The 18259-nt window shown below is 49.7% G+C and overlaps 2 protein-coding genes across 4 annotated transcripts in view; one reads left to right on the forward strand and one right to left on the reverse strand.

Moving 5' to 3' along the window:
* The window catches only part of PRMT7 (protein arginine methyltransferase 7), a 41120-nt gene extending 26461 nt beyond the window's left edge, over window positions 1-14659 (forward strand). The window contains exons 9-18 of one of the 3 annotated variants that reach the window (XM_055304991.1): window positions 2163-2290; window positions 2721-2856; window positions 3782-3901; window positions 4249-4296; window positions 4936-5025; window positions 10021-10182; window positions 11283-11357; window positions 12284-12444; window positions 13146-13242; window positions 13431-14659. In XM_055304991.1, coding sequence (XP_055160966.1) covers window positions 2163-2290; window positions 2721-2856; window positions 3782-3901; window positions 4249-4296; window positions 4936-5025; window positions 10021-10182; window positions 11283-11357; window positions 12284-12444; window positions 13146-13242; window positions 13431-13619 — 1206 coding nt within the window. In that variant the 3' untranslated portion in view covers window positions 13620-14659. Of the gene's footprint in view, window positions 1-2162; window positions 2291-2720; window positions 2857-3781; window positions 3902-4248; window positions 4297-4935; window positions 5026-10020; window positions 10183-11282; window positions 11358-12283; window positions 12445-13145; window positions 13243-13430 lie in introns of those variants that run through there. The other 2 variants (XM_055304992.1, XR_008661831.1) reach the window with 2 other exon arrangements.
* The window catches only part of SMPD3 (sphingomyelin phosphodiesterase 3), an 82665-nt gene continuing 78981 nt past the window's right edge, over window positions 14576-18259 (reverse strand). Inside the window, exons 8-9 of the mRNA XM_055304993.1 lie at window positions 17762-17924; window positions 14576-17500 (exon numbers count right to left, since the gene is read on the reverse strand). Coding sequence (XP_055160968.1) covers window positions 17399-17500; window positions 17762-17924 — 265 coding nt within the window. The 3' untranslated portion in view covers window positions 14576-17398. The remainder of the gene's footprint in view (window positions 17501-17761; window positions 17925-18259) is intronic.

Genomic DNA, 18259 nt, shown 5'->3' on the forward strand with positions numbered 1-18259 from the left:
ATCAGAATTCACCCACAGAATTGAGATAGACACTGGGCTGCTTTCTTCCTCTGTGTGATGGACACAAAATTAGCATAAGAATATAGAATGCTAATACTTCATTTACATATCTTCACTGTGCTACTCTATATTTTCTCCTCCAATCTTCTTACAAGAGGTGCTGGGTAACCACATAATGCCCAAACTGAGACTGAGGCCAGACCCAGTGATTGGAGCAGGGCCCATGTCCAAGCAGCAGTGCTGGATATTTGTCCCAGGTCTCCTGTGAGGTGTGTATCCTTCGTTTACCAGCAGTGACATGGATTGTTAGAAATTTGAAGAGCTACTAATGGATCTCCCTCATGACTTCACTAAACTGCTCGTGGGCTGAAATACATTCAGTCTCTCACCTTGGCCAGTAGGTTCCGTCAACAGCCCTTTAGGGTCAGGACCTAGGAGGACACAATGGTCAGGGAGTGTTATGGGAGCCCTGGAGGGGTTGGGGAAGACTTCTCTTGTCTTTGGGTCAATTTGCATAGTAAGGAATGAACAACAGGTTTCAGAGAGCCTATTTTTCCCTCCTTGTTAGTGTTTACTTTTTCTTTTTTTTTTTAAGATTTTATTTATTTATTCATGACAGACACAGAGAGAGATACAGAGACACAAGCAGAGGGAGAAGCAGGCTCCCTGCAGGGAGCCCGATGTGGGACTCGATCCTGGGTCTCCAGGATCACACCCCGGGCTGAAGGCAGCACTAAACCACTGGGCCACTGGGGATGCCCAGTGTTTACTTTTTCTACTGTGTCTAGTTATACCATTTTCTAGCTTTTATGTTCAAGTAGACATTTTAGATACCTGGGAATGTCATTCACCTGCCTTTCAGTTAAATTCAAATCTGGGTAGGGCAGAATGTGTTCCTGAGAAGCGGGTTGGTGTCCGCTCTGTTTGCATCTGCACCCAGTGGTGCTCTGGAGTCTCCCAGAGACCAAGTTTTTCTTAGTTCCTGCCAACGACAGAGAATGAGCGAGCACACACTTAATCAGAATTGAGCCAGGCACCTACTTTTCAGGATAGTTCTTTCTTTTTTAAAGAGAGGCTTAAAAAATGGAAAAATAACAAGAGGCTTAAGGATGATGCTCTAGAGTAATAAACCTTATGTAAAACAAAAATTAATCCAAAGTTACTCGGGATCCTATCACTACAGAGAACGTCTTTCTTTTGATCTCTTTCCATATGCACAAGTATTGTCGGTGTCAATTCCTGTGTTTTTGTGCTGCATCGGTCTTCAGTTACCATTTTTAGTGCTGCTGATACTCTGTATAAAGGCCTGTAGGTCCATTTGTGAGCTGCCTGACATTTGGGTTGGTGCTGGTTTTAGTAAGGCTGTTCATATGTAGCTTTTTTTCTTTGTTTTTCCATAGCAAAGTATCCTGTGTGTGGGGTTTATAGTGTTGAAAAGGAACAACACAGCTTATTAAAGGTTGATTCTGTATCATCATAAAGTATGTTTCACAATTTAGAGTATTCCAGGCCTTCTAAAAACTATATTGTTTTAAACATGGGGCTTGAACTCACGACTCTGAGATCAGGACTGGACCTGAGATCAAGAGTTAGAGGCTTAACGGACTGAGCCACCTAGGTGCCTCTAAAAACTATTTAATTCAAAAGAATAAACAGAACAAAACCTTTCTGTACTATTTTCCCCACTTTTTATTTTGAAAATTCTAAATCCAGAATAAATGAAAATAAACACTGATATATGCCCTTTACCTAGAATTACCAGTTGTTAACATTTGCTTTCTCTCTCTGCCTCCATTTTCCCTCTCTTCTTCCCTTCATTGCATGTGTACACACACACACACACACACACACACACACACGTGAGGTAGAGGCGTGCACATGAACACATGCACATGGGACAGAGACTGGAGTCCCCTCTCCTGAGCCCCTCTTGAATATTGCTGTCTTGGGCTACATTTATCCTTCTAAAGCCAGCAGTGTTCCAGCAAGCTTTCTGGCCATTAGCCTCTCTGACTTGAGAATTTTATTTCTTTGACAAGAGTAGGCATCTGTAGTACATGGCCTGGTCTCCCTGCAAGTGGATTTTTTGGCTTGGATTTTGACTCTTGGTTTAGAAATGTTGCTTTTTTGGGGGACAGCTGATTCTTTCTTCCCTTTTTCAGTGGCGGGACCACTGGATGCAGTGTGTGTACTTCCTGCCACAAGAAGAGCCCGTTGTCCAAGGCTCAAGCCTCTTCCTGGTAGCCCACCACGATGACTATTGTGTATGGTACAGCCTCCAGAGGACCAGGTATGCCCTGAATCTTAGTGTGGGTAGCGTGCGCTGGGCTGGTGTCATTGTGCACTTATATAAGTTTACCTTAGAAACCCTGTAGAGGCTCAAGTGGGCAGGTTTGCGTCTGAACAGAATAAAATAAGAGCAAAAGTTTGTGACTGAATGTGTTAGCATCCACTGTCCTGTACTCAGAAGAGGCTGCCCCAGGTGTAGGGCCCCCATTTGGAAGAGACATAAATGAGAAATCTTGAATTGGGGGGGCCCTCCAACCTGTAATGCCCATCTAAAGCCAGTTCCTAGACTCATGCCCTCTAGAGGATGTGCATATGCTCACGATGGCCCATCTGTTTTACCTGGGAAGACCCCTGTGCCATGCCTTCATGCCTGCCAGTTCCTAAAAGATCATGCTCATGATATGTGTCTATCTGTTCATTTCCTGGCCCAGTCCTGAAAAGAATGGGGGTGTCTACCCAGCACGCCCTGTGTGCGACTGCCAAGCTCACCTGCTCTGGAACCGGCCTCGGTTTGGAGAGATCAATGATCAGGACAGAACTGATCAGTATGTCCAGGCCCTGAGAACAGTAAGTGTCCAGCCTCTCAGGTGGTTGTAGGTAAGAAGGAGTTTGTCCCACGGACCCCAGCTCATTGCTTGCTTATAGTTTGTTGGTTTTGATTACTGTGCTCCCTAGTCTTCAGATGGCTTCTAGGTGGGCCCTCAGGTGATGAGGCAGGGAGGATGTTACTGGACTTTGTGAGGGCTTGTTCTCTGCTCTCCTGTGAGAGCCTCTGCCTGAGATCCTTACCCTGGCCCCTGCCTTTTGTTCTTCTAAACACTTGGCTTTTGTGGTCACTAGCAATTCCTTGAGTGATCCCAGTAGACTCAGCCACCTGTTCTTCCTTTCATCTGCTGCCTCCTAAAACTCTCAAAAATATATATCTGGTTTTTTAACTCTCCTGCCTGAAAACCTGTGTTCCCTGCTGCCTGTAGCAGGGGTCTCTCAGGCCAGGACAACACAGGGTTTGGAGGGGTGTCTCTTGGGCCTCTTGGAGTTGTATGCAGAAACGTACATATGTGAATCGATGCATTTTTGCAGGAAGGAGAGCCCAACTGTCTTAAGTTTCTCTCAGAGGGATCTGGGACATAAAAAATAATTCCTGTCTTTGGCGAGTCACTCGACAGACCCACAGCTGTCTGTGCTGTGACCAGAGAGAAGAGGCTTATAGACGGGGAGATGGCCTCCAGCAAGTGGGGCAGATCTTCAGTAGGGCCTTCTAGGACAGCTTGAGGAGAGCTTTCTCTGACAGTGAGGTCTGGGTGGAGAGAGGTGGATGAGTGGATACATTGGAGAGAAGATCCAGCTGGGTGTTGAGTGGTTAGAATTGGATTAAAGGATCACAGAGTGAGTTGGTGGGGTCCGGGGAAGGGAAGCATTTCTGTTAGTTTGCCAACAAGTATTTTTTGACCTATTATAAGAAAACAGGAGTTGGGTGGTTCTTTTCCTGCAGATGCTGAAGCCAGACAGTGTGTGCCTGTGCGTCAGTGATGGCAGCCTGCTCTCCTTGCTGGCCCATCACCTTGGGGCAGAGCAGGTACTGGACATGCACCATTCTGTCAGCTTCCTGAAGGTGGCTCCTGAGTTTGACTGTTTCATGGTCTGGGTACACAGTTCTGTGACTCAAGCTCTTTGTAAGCACAGCTGCCACGGGTGCGGGGGCTTTGGGGCTTATTGCTCTGTGTGCAGGCAGGAGCCAGGCTGTAGCTATCCCCATGTAGCTGCAGCTCTGGTGACGGAGTCTGTACCTTGCTAGGGTCAGTGCTGAAAGAGGGGGTGCTGTCCCTGTGGGTCATGAATACCGGTAGACCTGGTTGGGTGGTACCTTCTGCCCTGGGATGGTCTTGTTGGTGTTTAATCTTTAATTTCTTTTTCTATCAGTTGAATCTCCTACCACTAAAAGCATGGTATTCTCTTTAGGTGTTTACAATAGAGAGCTCAGCAGCTTCGCACAGACTGATGAAAAAAGTAAGTGGTGATTTTTGTTACCGAAATAACGAGGGGACCAGGCGAGCCTGCCTTCCCGAGTCTGGGATTGATTGCTGTGTGCTGTGTTGGCACTAAGGGAGCAAGTGAGAACTCCCACCTTGAGAGCTGGCTCAGAAGTGTTCCTGGGCTGTCAGTGGATAGCAGCAAACATTCAGACTCTGCTTTGTTTTTTATGGCTTTTCTCCTCACTTCACATAAAGCTAACAAAACTAAAATCTTTGCAGTGATACAACTGAATTTATGATTTGTTTCTGGGACCCAGCGCCCAGGGAGTCACTGCTCACAAGCTGGCCTGACTGGTTAGTTCTGTGATGGTGTTTCTCCCCTGGCCAGTGATTGGTTTTGATTTCTTCCTCTTTGAAGGAAACTCCCAGAACTACAGTCCTATTGCTGAGTCCTGCTGTTATACCTGCGGGAGAAATTTCTTTTGCTGTTACAGCATTTTGTTAGTGCTCTCATCCTTGGTGCACAGGAAGCCCCTGGAGGAGAGAATTTTCACAAAGCAGATAAAAGTGGTGCTCTAGAACTATTTGACAGAAAACTTCAAACAGACAAGGCAACTTTGAGATGTTTTTTTCTGGACAAAAACAATACTTTCTATTTTTTTTTCTTGTTAAGATTTTCAAGGCTAACCACCTGGAAGATAAAATTAACATAATAGAGAAACGGCCTGAGTTGTTAACATCTGCAGACTTGGAAGGTAAAAAGGTGAGTGGCGAGGGGCTGTGTATCTGCATGGACAGCATAGCACTGACCTGGCCTGAGCGCCCCCTCTTCTCTTCTCCCAGCTAGCCCCACACCTCACCTGGCCACCGTGAGGGTGTGGTGAGGCGTGGTGTAGATGCCTGCTGTGCAGATTCTTGCATTGCTCTGAACTCCAGCTGATCTCTGCTCCTTCCGAGTGAGGGCACAATGGCTGTGGTGGGATGAATAGCAGCGTCCTGTCGCCTCTCTACCCTCCCCTTGCACAGCGCTCCAGCTCCATCTGCTCCCGTGTTTTCGTTCACCTTTGGCATTTCTGCTGCTTTCCTGCCACCGCTGAGGTTGATCTGTGTCTCACAGCTGGTCTTCTGACCCCATCTCCCCTGGCCCTGTGTGCCTCTGAAACTACTTCTTAGTGACCCAAGAAACTAACTACAGTATTCCCACACATTTCCTCTCACCAGCCTCCTGGACCCTTATGACCCAGAGGCCTTCTTAACACATTTCTTTCTTTCTTCTTCTTTCTTTCTTTCTTTCTTTTCCTTTCTTTCTTCTTTCTTTCTTTCTTTTCTTTCTTTCTTTCTTCTCTTTCTTTCTCTTCTCTCTTCTTCTCTCTCTTCTCTCTCTCTCTCTCTCTCTTCTCTCTCTCTCTCTCTCTCTCTCTCTCTCTCTCTTTCTTTCTTTCTATTTCTTTTTAGGTCCTTAAGAGACTGCTTTTTTTTAGGGGCACCTGGTGGCTTTTTTTTTTTTTTTAATATTTTTTTTTAATTTTTTTTATTTATGATAGTCACAGAGAGAGAGAGGCAGAGACACAGGCAGAGGGAGAAGCAGGCTCCATGCACCGGGAGCCCGATGTGGGATTTGATCCCGGGTCTCCAGGATCCGCCCTGGGCCAAAGGCAGGCGCCAAACCGCTGCGCCACCCAGGGATCCCGGCACCTGGTGGCTTAGTTGGTTAAGCCTCTAACTCTTGGTTTCGGCTCAGGTTGTGATCTCAGGGTTGTGGGATCAAGCCCTGTGGAGCCCCGCCCTCAGCAGAGAATCTCCTTAAGGTTCTCTCTCACCCCCGACACTCCCCCTGTATGTATTTGCTCTCACTCTCTCTCTCTCTCAAATCTTAAAAAAAAAGAGAGACTAGTTTTCCAGGTTTTTGTCTTTCTAGCTGCTCCTCAGGTTCTCATGGGTTTCTATTCCTTCGTTTGATCCTCCTGTGGCAATGTTCCTTGATGCTTTCTCCTTGGCTCTTCTCTCCTCTCCCTCTGTGGCCCCTCTCTGGGTGGTCACATCCTTTCCTATAAGGGAACCTTTGGCTGCCAAAGCCGGGTCTGCAAATCTCTTATGTCCGAGTACTGGATAGCTTTCCTTGCATATCCTGCAGGCCCTTCAAGCTGGAACTGATCATCTTTCTTTGCCAACTTTTTTTTTTTTTAAACAGTTTTACTGAGATGTAATTGACATACCATAAAGTTAACCCGTGTCAAGTGTCTAACTCAATGATTTTTAGTAATTTTTTTTTTTTAAGATTTTATTCAGGGATGCCTGGTGGCTCAGCAGTTGAGCCTCCCAGGTGCCCCTGATTTTTAGTAAATTTATAGAGTTGTACAACTATTTTACGTTTTTAGTTTTAGAACATTTCCATCCCTAACCCCTAGCCCCAGGCAAGCACTGATTTGGTTTCTGTCTATAAATTTGTTTTTCTTGGGCATTTTATGTAAGTGAAATAAAACAATAAGTGGTCTTTAGTGTTGGGCTTCTTTCACTAGTCACACCTTTGAGGTTCACCCATGTTGTAGAATGTGCCGGTATTTTGTTCATTTTTAATGCTGAATGGTATGCTGTGCCACATTTTGTTTATCCATTCACCTGTTGATGGAATTTGGATTGTTCCAAAAACTATTTTTGGCTATTATATACTGCTGCTATGAACATTTTCTTTTTTTAGTTTTTTTTTGTTTTTGTTTTTTAATTTATGATAGAGAGAGAGAGAGAGAGAGGCAGAGACATAGGCAGAGGGAGAAGCAAGCTCCATGCACCGGGAGCCCGATGTGGGATTTGATCCTGGGTCTCCAGGATCACGCCCTGGGCCAAAGGCGCCAAACTGCTGCGCCACCCAGGGATCCCTTTTTTTAGTTTTAGAAGGAAACTGATACAGTTAGATTTTTAAAATTTAGATTACTTTAAAAGCTTTATTTATTTAAGTAATCTTTGAGTCTGTCTGATGTGGGGCTCAAACTTACAGCCCCGAGATCAAGAGTCCCATGCTCTTCTGACTGAGCCAGCCAGGCGTGCTGCCATTGCTGCTTTGAGCATGGATATATAAGTCTTTGTGAGGATATATGTTTTTAATTTTCTTAGATGCTTAGACTTGGGATTGTTTAGTTGTGTGGTGTTTTTTAACTTTTTAAGATACTGGTAAACTGTTGTCCAAAGCAACTATACTATTTACATTCTCACCAGTAACATGTATGAAAGTTCCAGTTTTTCTTATCTTTATCAACACTTGGTATTGTCTATCATTTTTATTAGAGTCATTTTAGCAGGTGTGCGATAATATCTCATAGTTTTGATTTGTATTTGCCTAATGACTAATGATGTTGAACACCTTTCTTTTTTTTTTAACACCTTTCTATGTGTTCATTAGCTGTTCCATGTCCAGTTTGATGAAATAGCTAGTCTAGATATTCTTTTGCCCGTTTTATTCCCCCATGCCTTTTTTTTTTTTTTTTTTTTTAAGAAAGGGTGTTTTTGAGATGTAATTCATGTGCCATACAATTCACCCATTTACTTTGTGGAATTTAGTGATTTAGTACATTCATAAGGCTATACAGTCATCACTATAATCAGTTTTAGAACATTTTCATTGTCCAAAAAGAAAGCCTGTGCCCATTAGCAGTCACTTCCCATTTGTCTCCAATCCTCCCAGCCTCTGGGCAACCCCTGATGTACTTTTTGTTGAAGGATTTATTGATTCTGAACATTTCACATAAATGGAATCATATGAAGTGTGAGGTCTGTTTGTGACTGGCTTCTTTCAAGGTTCATCCATGTTGTAGCGTAAGTTGGTACTACATTTCTGCTTACTACTTAATATTCCATTGCATGGATAGACCACATTTTGTTTATCTGTTGAGCAGTTGCTGGACACTTGGGTTGTTTCCACTTTTTGGTTTTGACTGCCTGCTATCTAAATACTCAGTATAAGTTGAATTCTTTTTTCCTTCTCACAGATGAGAATTAAAAAGATACTCCAGTTTTAGGGGCACCTGGGTGGCTCACTGGTTGAGTGTCTGCCTTTGGCTCAGGTCGTGATCCTGGGGTCCTGGGATTGAGTAACACATCAGGTTCCCCACAGGTAGCCTGCTTCTCCCTCCGCCTGTGTCTCTGCATCTCTCATGAATAAATAAAATCTTTTTTTAAAAAAGATTTTATTTATTTATGATAGACATAGAGAGAGAGGCAGAGACACAGGCGGAGGGAGAAGCAGGCTCCATGCTGGGAGCCCGACGCGGCACTCGATCCCGGGACTCCAGGATTGTGCCCTGGGCCAAAGGCAGGCGCTAAACCGCTGAGCCACCCAGGGATCCCCAATAAATAAAATCTTAAAAAAGAAAAAACATATTCTAGTTTTATAAGCCACTGATAATGGTGTACCAGCTAGACTCCAGGTCACTAGAGTGGTGACTAGAAGGGTGAGACCAGGCATTCTTGCCTTGTTCTGATGTTGCAGGGTAGGGGGTACTCAGGGCCAACCTTTTCTATCTTCAGTGTTTCCTTCTGCATCTTCCTTACCTCAGCCAGACACCTAGGTATCATTTGAGACTGGCCCCTCCCTTGATGCCCATCTGCTTGGGCCTAGCCCTGGGTCCCCTATCTCCTCAGCCTCTGCTGCATCTCCCAGTTCTTCCTTCTGTACACTCTCTACTCCTTGCTTGGACCATTGCTGTACTCACCCAAGTCCTAAGTCCTCTCCTGTGCCCACGCTCCTTGCAGATGGTGTCTCCACATGCTTCATGGTTTCAGAGGGCCCTTTCTAAAACACACTCCTCATTTTGAGCCCCTGATTAAGGCATTTAGAGATCCCATCTTACCTCCAGGAAAGAGTCCAGTCCCTTTGGCCTGTCATCAGCTGCCTTTGGGTGACCTGGCTTCTCTCTACTTTTCTGGCCTTACTCTTTACCGACCCTGACCCATTTGCTCATGTAACAAGCTCCCGAAGGGCCTTGCTCTCACACCTGTACTTTTGTCCCTGCATCCCTCTGCTCAATTCCTAGTCCTTTGCTTTTCTGACTCCTATTCATGCATTAGTTAATTTACTCAGCAGACATTTGCTGAGCATCTGCTCTAGGCCAAGCACTTGGCAGGGTGCTGGGGATACTGTGCTGCCAATGTCCCCACTTTTGTGGTACGCAGAACCTAGTGGGGAAGACTGCTAGAGGAGTACTGATGACAGTTTGTCATGATAAAGCTTTGAGTGGGGATCTACCTACAGGATGCCATTCAGGAAGCTGTTCCCTCTAGGGTCCTTCCACATGTCCCTTCTTCACCTCTGTCTGCAGAGCTTACTGCGCTGCCAGCCTTTTCTGTTCCCTCTTCCACTCTACGCTCCTGTGGGCATGGCTTGTGTCTACTTCTCATCTTTGTGTCCTTTAGGGCAGGTGTAGACCTGGCATACCCGTTGGTTGACTGAGTGAGTGAATGAATGCCTTTTTATTTCCTGTTTCCCATGAAACTTTTTTTTTTTTAGATTTTATTTATTTATTTGAAAGAGCACTTGAGAGCATGAGCATGGGGAGGGGCAGAGGGAGAAGCAGACTGCCCTCTGAGCAGGGAGCCCGACAAAGGGGCTCAATCCCAGGACCCTGGGATCATGACCTGAGCTGAAGACAACATTTCACTAACTGAGCCACCCAGACGCCCCCTTCCCATGAAACTTGTAACTTGTCCTTCACTCTTAGCTGAATCATTCTGATACCTTGGTCCTGCTTCTTGTTCTGATTGCCAGGTATCTCTTCTCCTGGGCGAGCCGTTCTTCACCACTAGCCTGCTGCCATGGCACAACCTGTACTTCTGGTATGTGCGGACTGCTGTGGACCAGCATCTGGGACCTGGTGCAGTGGTGATGCCCCAGGCTGCTTCGCTGTATGCTGTGGTTGTGGAGTTCAGGGTAGGCCACCCAGAAGTTGTAGAAGGGGTGGGAGGCGGAGGTCCTTGTTTTCTTGCAGAGACCTCGAGTGCAGATAGAGCAATGTGAGTCTTAATGATATGAGCCTCTGCTTTTCTGTATCAGCTCACTGCAGGGTTGAATGGAAGAGGCTTGCCTTTGTACAAATGCAGTAATTCGGCATACGAAATGGAAATGGCTGTGCGTTGTCATTTTATAATTATCCCTTATCAGAATAGTTAAAAAACATAAATGAGTTTCAGAAGACATGCTGCGCAGCTCACTCTGCTCTTACTAAGAACTGGCACTCTAGTTGTTAAAAGCATTTTGAGATGGAGAGTCAGCTTCTTTATGTAAGAAAAAATTGAAAAGCTTCATTTTAATTTTCTCATCAAAGCAGAACCAGTCACAAAGTCGTTTTGGGAAAGGCATTTCTTCTTAAAAGGATTTTGAAGTGCTTTCAGCCTGAGAAGTAGAGTGAACCTCCTTTGATATTTCTTTGATAAGAGCTACTTTATCCATGGTAGCTCAGTGGCTCCATAGCTTATTTTCTGGGCATTTCTTCTGTATTGTTTATTTACTTAATGAGATTTCCACAGGACTTCTGGCTTTCGTGGCCCAGGAGGGAATGTGGGAATGAGGCTCATTCCCAGGCATATATCCTGGAAACAGGACATAAAATTGGCTGACCAGAATGCTCTTCTGGTCCTCTTCCTCCCATTGCCCTCATGCTCTGTTCATGGGTGCAGAGCCTCAGGAACTGGTTTACAGATTTCCCAAAGAAACCCCATCCCAGTGGCTCTGGCCAATTGTCCCCTGTGGGAGAGGACTTGGGGTCATGTGAGACTTTGCAGATTTGAGTGACCATCCCGGATCCTTGATACTTCTGAGCACCTTAGGATCTCTTCCAGGTGTGCAGGAAAAGCAACGTGTGCCTCAGATTTGGGACTGGGGTACTCCCAGCCTGACTTCAGTGGCCCTTCTTGCTCTTGTCACCACTCTTCCATGTCTCTGGGTGGGTGTGGATGTCTGTGTGCTGTCCTACAGAACCTGTGATGTCCATCCCCAGCTGGGTGTCGACAAGGGCTGTGCCTTCCTCATAGGACCTGTGGCGGATCCGGAGTCCCTGTGGTGACTGCGAAGGCTTTGATGTGCACATCATGGATGACATGATTAAGGTGCGTGGGGTCATAGTTCCTACCTGCAGTGTCCCACCCACCCATTCCATGGTCCTTCTACTTGTCCTTTTCACAGTAGATGAACATGTAGATTCTGAGTCTGGCCCTATTTCTTATCCCACCCATCACTTCTGCCACGTGGGCCACACCCTGCACCCTCTCATTGCTTGGCTTTATACGCTTTCCGGCCCCTCTTGTGTCACCTTCAGTCAGCGGTCCAGAGATCACCTGTGGGGCAGCCTTCCTGCCCAGCCCCCTTCTCAGCTAGAGGCTAGTGTCCCCAGGCACTGAGATTCCTTGTCTCCCTCTAGACTGGGAGCGTTGTGTAGGGGTAATCTGGCTGCTATAGTGCTCAGTAGGAGTCACTGAATGGCTGAGTGTCCAAGTGTCAAGATTTTTTTTTTAAGATTTTATGTATTTATTCATGAGAGACACACAGAGAGAGGCAGAGACACAAGCAGAGGGAGAAGCAGGCTCCATGCGGGGAGCCCGATGTGGGACTTGATCCCGGGACTCCAGGATCATGCCCTGGGCCGAAGGCAGGTGCTCAACCGCTGAGCCACCCAGGTGTCCCAGATGTTTTGTTTTTTAACCAGTGTAGACATTTGGTCCTCAGAATATCTCATGAGACAGGCAGTGTCATCCCATTTTAAAAGGGAGAAGATGAGGCTTAGGTGTAGTGATTCTCTGAGGAGATTGTGCATGGCTGCAGGGAGTGGAGAAAGCAGCTGGTCTGATCCAGGTGCCTGTGGTTTTTCTGTGAGGACCCACTACCCCATGTAACTATGGGGTTACTCTGAGGGACCAGAGCCAAGTAGGTGAAGGACCATTGGCCTGGACCTTGGAGACTGGACATGAGCCCCTTATCCCCTAAGCCATCGGCTCTGTCTCTGTTTCTGCCCACCCCCACCTCCCTTTAACCTTAGCGTGCCCTGGACTTCAGGGAGAGCAAGGAGGCCGAGCCCCACCCGCTGTGGGAGTACCCCTGCCGCAGCTTGTCTGAGCCTCAACACATCCTGACCTTCGATTTCCGGCAACTGGTCCCCCCGCACCCGCTCCGTGCTGAGGGCTCCATCAACCTGAGGAGGTGAGAACAGGTTCTGGGGTGCAGCAGGTGGGGGAAGGGTGGGTGGGGCCTGCTTTCTGTCTAGTTACCGCCCCAGTGGCTAAGCACTTACTTCAGCTTCTTACACGTGGATGGGATGGCCTCCATGTCTGGGCCTTGCTCATCGTGGTCCAAAGTGGCCCTGAGTCTGTAGCAGGTCCCCACAGCCCTGGGTATGTGCAGGTGGAGAGAGCGAGCCAGAGTGGGCTTGGCGTATCCACCCATATCTGCAGCTCGCTTGGAGCTAAGCATCATGAGGATCATAGCTGTAGAGAAACCTGATTTTTTGGTTGCTATGGTTACCATTAGGCCATTTTCCCTGAACTCTGCTGGGAATTAAAGCAGGTTGGGAATTGGTGAGGGCTGCTCGTTTTGAGGCACAGTTGGTCCATCCAGCTCCAGCATCCTTCACAGGGAGGAGCTGCTGCTTTCCTGAGGAAACACCTCTGTCCCCTGGCTCTTCTGAGTGCTTGGCCAGGCTGCAGGGAGCAAGTGGGCCTTTGGGTTGTGGTTCTTTTGCCCAGCATTTTGCTAAGTGGCCTTTAGTCAGGTGATATTAGCAGCCTCCTGACTGGGCAGGAAGGAAAGATGGGAGGTTTCTGGCAAGCAGAGGGAAGCTGTGGCTATGCCTGCCCATCTCTTGTGTGGCTGTTTCTATTTGGCCCCACGTCCCCCACCCCCAGGCCTGGGAGGAGCCATGGGGCCGTCCTGTGGATGGAATACCACCTGACTCCGGACAGCACTGTCAGCACCGGCCTCCTGAAGCCTGCCGAAGACAAGGTAGGGCTGTGTACGTGAGTCCCAGAGCAGGTATTCCTGGCCTGTGCAGGTAGGTCGCAGCTCCTCCATGGCCTCTGCTCACCTGGCCGTGAGCAGCAGCTTCTCACTGCGAGTTTCCCAGGCTAGAGGCTGAGCAGGAGGGGGCTTGGGTGCCAGGAGCCCTCACTGCCTTCTTGTTCCTTTTACAGGGGGACTACTGTTGCTGGAACCCCCACTGCAAGCAGGCTGTGTACTTCTTCACCACACCAGACTGCAGAGTGTCGCTGGGTGGCTCCCGGACTGTCGGCTACACCGTGGAGTTCCACCCCCACACCGGAGACATCACCATGGATTTCACCCTGGCTGATGGGTGCCGACCCTCACCTGTTGAAAAATAAAGTGGCCCCAGGGCTCTGGGCTCTGAATGGCGTGGCTTTCTGGGAAGCAAGGTGAAGGCACCTCTCTTTTCAGGGCCGTTTGACCTCTGGGCCCTGAGGAACCTTCCCTTTTTGCATTTTTGCACCACCAGCTCCTTGCTTCAGGTGTGATGGGCAGCATGAGCTGCTGACTGAATTGGGAGCTGAGCGGGGGCCAGGGAGCCACCCTGCCATGGTTCTGAAGTGATCAGAAAACTTAATGTGTCAGCGTCCCTCTGCTGTCCTGGAGTTGGCTGGGATGGGCAGGTTGTGTGCTGCTCTCAGCCTCTCAGTGCTGTGGTGGGTTTGCTTCCCCTGTTGGAGCCAGCCCCGCCTATCCTAAGGAACCTCTGGATCCCTCCTGCTTGGCTCCAGCTAGAGGCAGAGATGCAGATTGTGGCTAGGCCCTGGGCTTGAAAGACCCTAGCAGGCACATCCATAAGCATCTGGCTTCGGTGTGCAGCCTCAGCAGATGACCAAGACTTGACACCTGCACATCAGGCTGTTGCTCAGGGGATAGGGAGGAGGTTGTCTCAGCATTTCCTGAGATGCAGACCCAGGAAACCAGCCATCAGGAGGAGGAGCCAGGAGGTAAAGCCTTTTCCAGTGTGCCCCTATTCTAGCAGAGGGACCTTCTGCCACCTTGAAGTGTGAGGCAGATGGGTGCGGTCGGTGTAGCCACCCCACCCTAGCCTTGCTTGTGCCAGGGGGAAGGCTAGAGTCCTGAGGAGGCCCAGCCTTCTCCCACTGAAGATGCCCTTTGCTCTTTATTTCTGCTTCCCCAGAGAACAGGAGGTAGTAGGATCCCAGGTGGCCTGGTTTTCTGGTGGTTTGGGGCAGACTTGGCCTGTTCCCATGTGGGTGGGGGGCGAGGTGGGAAATACGGGCCCCCCCGCAGCCTAGCCCCAGCTTGCCACTCAAATAAGAGAACACCAGCCTTGAGCCTCACAGTTTTATTTTCTTGTTATCCATCCTTCTGTTCAGCACCAATAAAGGGAAAAAACACCTCTCTTTTCAAAATATTTTATCAGGTGTAAAGATTGTTTTTCTTCTAGGGAAGAATCGTCTGGATATATATTTGATAATATTTTTACCAAAACCTTAGATGTGCTTAACCATATAAAACCCCTAATGTCCCATGAGGATACAATACAGAAAAAAATACAGAAATTAAAAAATTGTTTTTTTTTCTTTTTTAAAACAGTATTTCTAAATCTCAGCAAGTTAATACAATAGTTAAAAAGCATCAAGGTTAATATCCATACTTAAAACTCAAGGTGGTTTGGACAAATGGAAATGACCGTTTCCTTCCGAAGCTGACCCCTGCCTCCTGGCTCCTCTGGAGGAAGCTGGGCCTGGGGCAGGTGTGGGGCCTCAGGTGGGGATTTGCATGACCCCTGTGTCCACCCCTCCTAGGCCTAGATGCCATAGAATCTGAGATCCTGGTAGTGTTTTCTTTCTTTTTTAAAAATCAAAATGTAAAAGTCTGGCTTGTGCATGGTCCTAGGAGTCCACAGCCTTGAAACGTATGGTTGGGCAGTGATGGCCTCAGTGCTGAGGCTGCGCCAGAGGGAAGTGCGAGGGGAGCTGGGATGCAGGCTGGCCTGGCTCAGTTGCCAGAGCCAGGCTGGGCAGAGGCGACCTTGTTAGGACCGAGGCACAGGGAGGTATGACTTGCCTAAGGCCACCCTGTGAGTAGGGAGAGAAGCATGCGCCCCCTGTGCCGTGGCTCCCATAGCGCTGCCCTGGGAGGGAGGTGGCTCCTTGGTGGGTTGCAGGCTGTGCTGGAGTTGCTCTGCTTCAGGAACCCTGGCCTCTGTCTCCGCTGTTCTCCTGGACATAGCTTACTTGAAGCCTGGGGGCCTTGGCTCAGTCCCAGCCCTCCAGGCATCGAGTGTGTTCAGTTGGGCCCTGCCTGTGAGCAGATTCCTGGCTGCTCCTCTGACCCCACAAAGCCTAGCCAAAGCCCTGAAGGCCAGGCCCTTGGTGGAGAGGCACAGCAGAGAGCCCAAGTGGGATTGTGTGCTCAATGGTAAGCAGCTCGTCCTGGCTCTGGATGCAGGGTGGGGCTGGGGGCTTGGCCAGTGAAGCCCTCAACCCAGACACTGCCCTGGACAAACCAAGGCTCCCGTGTATCTGGTTCTCAGGAGTGTCCTCCCCCAGCACTGGGCCTGCCTCTGGCTGGCTGCTGGGCCCCTTCTTGCAGCTCAAGTGAGTGACAAGGCACAGTGTCAGCAAACCGGCACCAGGATGCCTCTGGCAGGAGGGTCCTGGTACACTGCCCAGCTGAGCTGGCCTGAACCAGGTGGGCACAAGGTCAGGGCGCCACAAGGAGGGGAGACCAGTGGGGGTTGTCAAGGACAGTCTTCCAAGTTGGAGGGTCCTTGCACTGGGAAACAAAACCCTCCGTTGCATGACTAGTGAGGGGGAGCATCCCCGGATGTGTTTAAAAAGGTGGACAGAGCAGTGCTGCCGTGGAGTGGGGAGCTGTGGACCTCACCTGTAGGCTCCGCTGTGTACTGCCCAGGTAGCTAGTTTTGGCCCTGGTCACATGGTGGCAGAGTGGGCGTCTATGGGCCTGGCTGCCAGCCAGTACCACTGGCTGCCCCAGGCAAGCAGTGGCCCCTGGCCTTCACCCCCGTCCTCCACACTGGTGAGGGTGAGGGGACAGGCCGATCTGCACCTTGGCTTCCTGCCCCTTCATCCAGGGCCCCTGGGCTGCATTTCAGGATCGGGGGAGGACCGAGCTATAGCCTCACCCAGAGGCAGGCAGACAGTTCCTGAGCTCAGCCAGGGAAAGCTTGGTCCCAAACCAGAGAGGTGTCCAGAAGCGAAATGGAATCAGGTGGAAGAGGATGCGTTGGTTTTGACAGAAGAGAAGCTATAAATCATTTGGAAAACCTGAAGCCCCCCCGCCCCTTTATGCCATGAGTTCCCCTTCTTCCTGTGAAAAAGTGATGCTCTCTCCTCAGATTCCCTTTGCCCACTTTGAAGTCTCTTGGGGGAATCTCTGGGGCCCTGGTTCGCTGGGAGAGGGGAGCCTGAACAGCGTTCTCCCTCATGGTTGGCAGACCCTCTAAAGTGAAGGGTGGTAACTTTTTCTGTTTTTCTTTTTAAAATGTGATCGCCCTTGAATGCAAGACCCTGGGAAGAGCCCGGGCTTGCTGGTATCTGGACACAGCCCTCACGGTCCCTGCTCGCTAGCCGTCGGGGCTGGAGGTGGGAACGGGCGGCTCTGTGCCCAGGAATGCTTCTTTGGCTGGTTCTGATTGTGTTTGGAGTTTGGCCTTGGGTGAGGCCCAAGTGAGGGGTCTGTGTGGCTACGGTGTGGCACGTGACATGCGGGCAGCGTGCATGCGAGGGTGCAGGCATGCGAGACAACATGGCAGCAGACGAAAATAATGAACCCTGGACGAAGCTTGAGAAGAGATACAAAGAGTACAGAAACCCGGTTCTCATACTAACCCCCGGGTTACAAACTAGGTTGTGCTGTAGATTTGTAGAAAATCACGTTTTGAAAGAATGGCACTGTTGGGCAGCTGCGGCTCCCAAGGCCGTCCTGACTCCTCTGTCCACGGTGAGTGCCCAGAGGTGCAGGGCAGCGCTGGTTCCAGCTCACCTGGGACTGACCGAGGCTCCCCCCCGGGTCCCTGCCCTCCTCCCCGGGCACCAGGGGTGCTCGCTGGAGGGGACATGGCCAGAGAGGTGCTGCGGCTCAGAGGGCTGGCAGAGGGCCCCCTGCTTGGAATGACGTGGCTGGTCTATGCCTCCTCCTCCCCTGCAGACACCATCAGCCGCATGGCCACTGGAAGGTGGTCGGTCAGGCCAGACAGCTGGGTGATAAAACTGAACTCTTCCACCTCCTGTAGGGGAGAAGCATCCCTATTAGGTCCAGGGTATATCCTACAAAGGGGGGGCCTGGAGGTCAGGGGTGGGGCTGCGGGGTGGGGCCCGGAGCTGGCCAGGATCTTCCTGGACAGGGGCGGGGGCATCACATGGCCCCCAAGTTCTCCGGGATGGACTGATCTCGTTTTCAGAGGAGAGCTCAGTGCTGTTGAGGGGTGCAGAGCAAGGGTCCCCTATCTACAGGCATGGCCTGGGTCCCCAGCCCGCCCCAGACTCACGGCCTTCCAGTCCGGCCACAGCCCCTCCTCCGCGTACAGTATGTAGTCGATGCGCCTGCCGTTGCCTTTCAGCAGGTCCTTGCGTCCCTTCTGGCCTGCCCCAGGGCTCTTGCTGGTGGGGAAGGCCAGGTACTCCCTGCGGCCTTCCTCGCTCTCCAAGACCCTGCTCAACACAGGAAGCAAGGTGAGCCCCTTGCCCCATTCCCCGGTCCCCAGATCCTAAGTATGTAGCTATGTTCTCATCCTCAGTGAGACAGGCAGTTCAGACCAAACCCTTGTGTTTAAGATCTATTCGCTGTGGACCCAGCAAGGGACTGGGGTGGAGGGAAACTCAGTCTGAGCCTGTGAGTTCCTGGCTGAGCTATGCGACTCCAGAGTCTGTCCAGGAGTATCCCCTGTCCACCTCGGGCTTGGCTGTGGCTGAAACTTGGACACAGAATTGTCCAGAACCTGGAGCCGAGTTGGGGACAGAAGTGCTAAACGGGGCTTTACTTGGAG

The sequence above is a fragment of the Nyctereutes procyonoides genome, unplaced genomic scaffold (assembly GCF_905146905.1).
Source record: "Nyctereutes procyonoides isolate TBG_1078 unplaced genomic scaffold, NYPRO_anot_genome, whole genome shotgun sequence".
NCBI lineage: Eukaryota > Metazoa > Chordata > Mammalia > Carnivora > Canidae > Nyctereutes > Nyctereutes procyonoides.